The sequence below is a fragment of the Coregonus clupeaformis genome, chromosome 9, assembly GCF_020615455.1.
Source record: "Coregonus clupeaformis isolate EN_2021a chromosome 9, ASM2061545v1, whole genome shotgun sequence".
Classification (NCBI taxonomy): Eukaryota; Metazoa; Chordata; class Actinopteri; order Salmoniformes; family Salmonidae; genus Coregonus; species Coregonus clupeaformis.
The window spans coordinates 2961378-2968134 of record NC_059200.1 but is presented as its reverse complement, the minus strand read 5'-3'; the positions used below and the strand labels follow the sequence as shown (position 1 = coordinate 2968134).

At 47.2% G+C, this 6757-nt stretch overlaps 1 protein-coding gene across 10 annotated transcripts in view; it reads right to left on the bottom strand.

Moving 5' to 3' along the window:
- Positions 1-2171: 2171 nt before the first annotated feature.
- The window catches only part of LOC121573566 (autism susceptibility gene 2 protein), a 493378-nt gene continuing 488792 nt past the window's right edge, over positions 2172-6757 (bottom strand). For 3 of the 10 annotated variants that reach the window (XM_045222451.1, XM_045222457.1, XM_045222453.1), the window contains exons 11-19: positions 6635-6730; positions 6313-6384; positions 6091-6120; positions 5893-5964; positions 5295-5436; positions 4812-4892; positions 4485-4568; positions 4052-4292; positions 2172-3930 (exon numbers count right to left, since the gene is read on the bottom strand). In XM_045222451.1, coding sequence (XP_045078386.1) covers positions 2607-3930; positions 4052-4292; positions 4485-4568; positions 4812-4892; positions 5295-5436; positions 5893-5964; positions 6091-6120; positions 6313-6384; positions 6635-6730 — 2142 coding nt within the window. In that variant the 3' untranslated portion in view covers positions 2172-2606. The remainder of the gene's footprint in view (positions 3931-4051; positions 4293-4484; positions 4569-4811; positions 4893-5294; positions 5437-5892; positions 5965-6090; positions 6121-6312; positions 6385-6634; positions 6731-6757) is intronic. The other 7 variants (XM_041885653.2, XM_045222454.1, XM_045222455.1 and 4 more) reach the window with 5 other exon arrangements.

Below are 6757 nucleotides of genomic sequence, written 5' to 3'. Positions count from 1 at the left end.
ATGATTTTTACGCACTACGCACTTCGGCAGTCCCGTTCTGTGAGCTTGTGTGGCCTACCACTTCGCGGCTGAGCCTTGTTGCTCCTAGACGTTTCTACTTCACAATAACAGCACTTACAGTTGACCAGGGCAGCACTAGCAGGGCAGAAATGTGACAAAATGACTTGTTGGAAAGGTGGCATCCTATGACAGTGCCATGTTGAAAGAAACTGAGCTCTTCAGTAAGGCCATTCTACTGCCAATGTTTGTCTATGGAGATTGCATGGCTGTGTGCTCGATTTTATACACCAGCCAGCAACGGGTTTGGCTGAAATAGCAGAATCCACTAATTTGAAGGGGTGTCCACATACTTTAGTGTATAAGTTGTTTGTCATAAAATATGGTGTCTCTAGCTCTATTGATCTCTGAGTAATTAGGGGAAAAACGTAAGTGTTTTCCCCTACAGATACCCCAAAAAACCTACTTCAAAGTTGTTTTACTTAAAAAATATATAAATGCAACATGCAACAATTTCAAAGATTTTACTGAGATACAGTTCATATAAGGAAATCAGTCAATTAAAATAAATTAATTGGGCCCTAATCCATGGATTTCACATGACTGGGAATAGAGAAATTAACATTCAGTATGCCAATTGCACGCTCCCTCAAAACTTGAGACATCTGTGGCATTGTGTTGTGTGACAAAACTGCACATTTTAGAGTGGCCTTTCATCGTCCCCAGCACAGGGTGCACCTGTGTAATGCTCAAGCTGTTTAATCAGCTTCTTGATATGCCACACCTGTCAGGTGGATGGATTATCTTGGCAAAGGAGAAATGCTCACTAACAGGGTTGTAAACTAATTTGTGCAAAACATTTGAGAGAAATACGCTTGTTGTGCGTATGGAAAATTTCTGGGATCTTTTATTTCAGCTCATGAAACATGGGGGCAACACTTTACATGTTGCGTTTATATTTTTGTTCAGTGTAGTTACTTTACACCACTGATGTCGGGTCAATCGGAAATGACGTGTACATTTCTAGTGCGAAATATTTAAGCCCTTGGTCGAGTAACGTCCGGGAACCGCTATTGTTTACCTCTCATGATCATAAAATAGCCAGTAGACATTTTTAGTTCACATTTTTTAATAACATGGCACAATTTACATAACACAAGTTTAAATGTGGAGCATGCTGAAGATTCAGTCGCTTTTTTTATTTTTATTTTTAACTTGATTCTAGAAATACTTTTTTTTTTACGTACATGATTAACAGCAAAAAACGTTTTTATTGTTAACAATCTCTCTGCAATACGCATTGACTAACCACTACGGCTCCAGTGGACATTTTTAATGTGGGGTTAAAAAAAACACTGCACAACATCTGGCTCTCACAGAGTTTTGAAGCGCACAACTAAACCTTCAGTGGACTACTAAAATAGATCTCTGCTCATTAGAAACAAACTATCAATAGTTTAGACTGGCTTTTTTGTCTTTTTAATTTTTGTAGATACAACAACTTAGGATAGCACTTTAATACACCATTAGATCAACATAACTTATTTCCAAACACATACTTTACACTCCTTTAGAAGGGATAATGTGGTGTATTTTTGTAAATGTGCTGTATTCTCTCCAAAACAAGACTAGTAGTGGGAGTTGAGTTGTTGAAGTAACTGATAGGTACGTGATCTCGCTCACTTTAAACTATCTGTTAGGCGACTTCAGGCATTGGAATTCCTCTGAAAATAAAATAGCTCTATAATAGACATTTTAAGGATTGTCACCACAACGTTGTATAATTTTTAAGAAAATTGTTTTATGTTTGCACAACCGTATACCGTTCTACGTTATAGTGTTTTTCTACGAGCACTATGAATTTCATTTCAGTGATACATACATTATTATGGGTTTGTGAGATCTTGGTTGTGGAGAGAATACAGTGTTGTCAGAGTTAGTTGGGGTGGTGACCAGGCTGGCTTTCAGAGTGGAAGCCCAGACATTTGTTGCATAGTTGAATGGGGGGTATGGAGGTCTCTGGTACAATGCTTTTTCCGCTGCGTCAAGCAAAAACCAATCTGCAAAAAGCACATTCTACACTTCCTCCTTCTTAATAATAGTCCTCTATTTACATTTGTTCAAAGTAAAGCTTTCAAAACACCCTTTTGCATATTTGTACCTTGATTTGTTACTTAAGGAGTGAGCATGTTGACTGTACACATATCTACATACTTTGCTGTCTGTCAATGCATTGAAGTACCTGTACGTTCTAAAACGTCTTTGTGAGGGTTCCGTTTCTATTGACCTACACACCTTCAGGGTAGTCCAGGCCGCTTTCTAAACAAGAGAAGAATACACACAAAAAGCAGGAGCAAACTGGAAAAAGAGTTGAGTAAAATCTCATTTTCTATTCCATCATTTATCCCCCTTTTTTTTCTCCTTTATTTTTTTTACAAAAACATCATCTGTGGGTGTTTTTTAACCACATATTATTCACAGCTATGGTACAGTCTGGTTTTCCCAAAGCTAAGTGCTTGGTGTGAGTTCAGTGTTAGTAATTCTGTCAGACACAGGGCATGGGGCAGAGTCTGCCTGTAGTCCAGGGTGAGGTTTGCACCCCGCTCTGCTCACCGTGCCTCTATGTCTTTGTGGTTGTGGGCTGACGGTCTGTCTCTGATGTCTGTGGTGAGGGGCATAGTCCGTCTGGGGGAGCCCGGCCTGGCACTCAGCGTGGGGATGAGGGGGGGCGGGGCGCTCAGGGAGGCCGTGGGTGGTGTTTTGTTCAGGATACCGTTCTGGTGGGCTGCGGCTGCGGCAGCGTGGGCGGCGTATGCTGCAGCGGCGGCCGAGGGGCTGACCCTGGAGTAGTGCATGCTGGGTAATCCGGGGGCCATGAGGCCGGGGTGGGGGTGTGGCAGGTGGCCTTCCAGGGCCGGGTGGTGCATGGCAACGTGCAGGCGGCCGTGCTCGTAGTCCTCTCTGAGCATGTGCAGGCGCTCGCGCTCCTCCAGGTGGGCCCGGGCCTCCTGCTCCCGGCGCTGCTCCAGGGCTAGAGGGTGGTGGTGGTCGCGGTTAAAGTCATGAGCCTCTCGTTCCCTGTAGGAGCGTTCTGCCTCATAGAGGCGCTGCCCGGCCAGCCGGTGCAGGGGGTCATTCCTCAGCAGCAGTTCCCTAGTCAGAGGGTCCCGTCTGTGGATATCCAGGCCCCTGTATGGGTCCCTCATGGGGTCCCAGTGGAAGGCTGGGTAGGGGAACCTCTCTGCCCCTGGGATGGGGCTAATGCCCATGAAGGGGGCTACCATTCGAGTCCTCTCCAGGCCGCTGATGCTGTTCATGGGGTGGATGCCCGCCATGCCCATGGGCATCGCCATGGAGGAGGGGGGGTGGGGGTGGGTGTGGAAGCTGGGCGTGGGGGGAACCTGGGGTGGGTGTGGGTGGAGGTGAGGGTGTGGGTGAGAGAGGGGTCTGTCCCTGTCCGTAGGGCTGTCTTGCTCCTCTTTCCTTTCCTCCTTTACCTTCACCTCGTTGTTGTTCTTCTTCTTGTGGTGCTCGTAGGGAGAGGGCAACTCTCCCTTCTTCTCCATCAGGGCCTCCCTCTCCCCCCTCCCCAGGCCCCCGTTGGGCCGGTCCAGGCTGGTCTGGCGGATGTAGGGTGAGGTCGTCCCTCTGCCGTTGGCCTTATCCTCAGACACCCGCCCGTCGATGATGATTGGCGTTGTGTCCTTGTCGCCGTGGTGATTCTCTTTGAGCTTGTGCTCGTCTGTGCCATTGTCCTTCCAGGAGTTTGGGTGCTCCCTGTCTCGGTCTTTGGGCTTGTCCTTATCCCTGAGCGGTTCGCTGGGGTGCAGGTGGTTCCTGGGGGGCTCCGGGGGACGGCTGTGACCCAACAGGCTGATGGGGTTGATGGGGACCGGGGACGGATGGGTCTGGTGACGCTTCTCCATGGCTTCCCTGGATGGACACACACAACAATGGGCTTTAAAGTCCAATTTAAATTTGTATCACTATTTCAGTGTTTGTCAGTTGTATAACTTTAGGGTACATTCAGAGTTTGTCACTTCATAACACCCACCTCTCCTTGTCGTCCTTGTTGACGGAGGATGTGTCTCGCTTGTCTGAGTCTCGGTCTCTCTCGTGGGAGCTGACTGAGGCACTCCTCTCCGAGTCGCCAGGTTTGAGCCAGGGTGGAGGGGTGGGGAAGGAGGGCGGTGTGCGGTGCAGCCGGTTCCATGGCTCGTGGTTGTTGCTGAAGTGCTGCTGTGCATTGGGGTTGTCTTTATGGCCAAACACAGAGTTGGGCGCTGTTAGGGATTCAACACATGGAAAGAAGAAAATACCAAAACGCAAGTTAAAAGGCATATCTCCCCGGTGTGGCGGTCGGTCAACTCTAACGTTAGAATTCCATGAATACCCCATGCAACATTCATTTTCATAATCTAAGAGGAAATCAAAATGTTTGGTTGTCAAATACACATATACATAGTTGTCATGGAGATGAAACTCACTTAGTGCTGGGTTTCCAAGCCCACCGAAGGCTGCAGTGCTGAGAGAGGCGAGTCCTCCAAACGAAGGAGACCTACTGAATGGCTCTGAGTGAGTGAGTGAGAGAGAGAGAGAGAGAGAGAGAGAGAGAGAGAGAGAGAGCAAACACACAGTCAGCACCCTCTCTACATTGCTCCTTTACTGGGTCAACCAGCTTCTGACACAGACATACTGTACTTGTCAGTGCTCCATACACCCTCAAGATCAGTTGAAATGCTACTTTTTTAATGTTTGTATCTCTTTAAATCAAGTTTGACTTGACTAGGTGCACTGTGTGTGCTGCCTCTTACCTAAGTGAGGTGCAGGGGTGAGGAAGTTGCCAGGGTGGTGGGACGGGTGGCCGAACGGGCCGGCTGACGGGTGTGTAGAACCTGACATGGGAAAGAGAAAGAGTTGATGTAAGACATCTTCATTATATAAAAAAGAAATGTGTAATGTAGCTCAAATATTTTATTGTAGCATCATAGCTTCCCTAATGATTTTGAACTGAGATACAATATAGTAAAGATAAGCAGGATGCGTCCCTTTTTAGAGGCAAGAGCATTGATCTCTGCCTCCATGTTAAAAATGGACCTCTCTATGGGGCAAGTGGGATTGATCTAGCTCTGTGTGGAGAGGAGGTCCTGGAGATATTGTGTCAATCATAGAAATAGAATGACCCATGAGTGTTCCAGTCAAATTGTCCTGGTCTGAAGAGCTTTGTCCCTTCTGGTAATCCAATTTCTATGGTGACAATCTACCTCTACCCAGGACACTAACCAACCCGCACTCACCTGCTGCTGAGAAGAGCGTGGCGGGACGTGCTAAGTCGTGGGGGTGGTGCATCGTGCCAAAGAGGCTGGGGCCGGGGGGTCGACTCAGGAACTCCGGCTTGAGTCCAAAGTCCAGCTTGTGTGGGTCGACCTGCATCTGCTGCTAGAAGACGCCAGACAGGGAGAAACAGCACATGAAAAACCCATCGCCAACACAGCAGCAGCATGCATACAGACTGTAGAAGGGGTTCACTTTGGTTGGTTATCTGAGAGCTAAGGCATGAAGCTGTTCGCAGTGAGTAAAGTAACATTTCCTATACTTTCATTGCATTTCTGCAAAAGGTGGGTTAACGCTCATGCAAATAAAAAGGTGTGTAAACGGCATTTACCCCCCAGTACACCACTGAAGGTACCACAAGATGGCAGTCCTCTTATAATAATCTCTCTCTCAATACTATCTCTCTCCAGGAGGGAAGCTGGATTATACTACTAATTTAACTAGCTTGGGGCTTAGATGATAAAACATTGGGGTTTAGAGAACCACACTATAATGAAGCACAACAGACAATGTTTCTCTACAGTCTGTGAGTGTAAGGAAGTGCAAAGGTTTAGGTCTCACCTTGACTTTCTGCTGGTGGTGGTAGATCTGCCAAGCCATATGGACATGCATGGCACACCACTTCCCCGGTTTCTTGACAAATGCAAAAGAAGACGATATGGTTAACCTCAAAGGCAGGATTCTCAAGGACTGTGTACACATTATGGGACGTTTCTTTTTAGTTTTCTTTTAGGGGAGAGAGAACTAAAGCATTCTTACCCTGAGAATGGGCCGAAATGGATCCGTTAGCTAGAGGAGATAGAGATAGAGATAGAGATAGAGATAGAGATAGAGATGAGAGAGAGAGAGAGAGAGAGAGAGAGAGAGAGAGAGAGAGAGAGAGAGAGCTCAGTTACTTTCATGTCTCTCAGGCGTTCCTAATTAGCAACTATGCATGGCTTCATTATTGAATGTGTCAGTGTGTCCAGCTAGGGTGCTTACCCTGGGGTCCTTCTGTAAGAGTGTGTGTGGGACTGCTCCAGGTCTTGAGGCCACATCCAGTGGGTTAGAAGTCTGCAGAACACAGAGAGAGCTCATTGTGAGAGGAGGTATGGGGAGCATCGTCTCAGTCTTTAGTGTGTACATGCACAGTCCAGTCCCTATTCTGATAAAGTATGTTTAGCTGTGTGTTGGTCTTCAGAGAGCACCCTCTACAATGAAGATGTGTTTGTCATGTTCACTCCCTGGGTGTGTGTTTGTGTATGTATGTATGTATGTATGTATGTATGTATGTATGTGTGTGGTGTTGGCCTGTGGCCCCTACCTTGGGCTGGAAGGCCCCCTGCAGCGAGCCGAATGGCCCGGTCGGAGGGATCACCGGAGGAATGCCGGACACGCCCGGGGGGTAGGAGTGGAACAGCTGAGAAAAGAAGAGAGGGAACAGAGA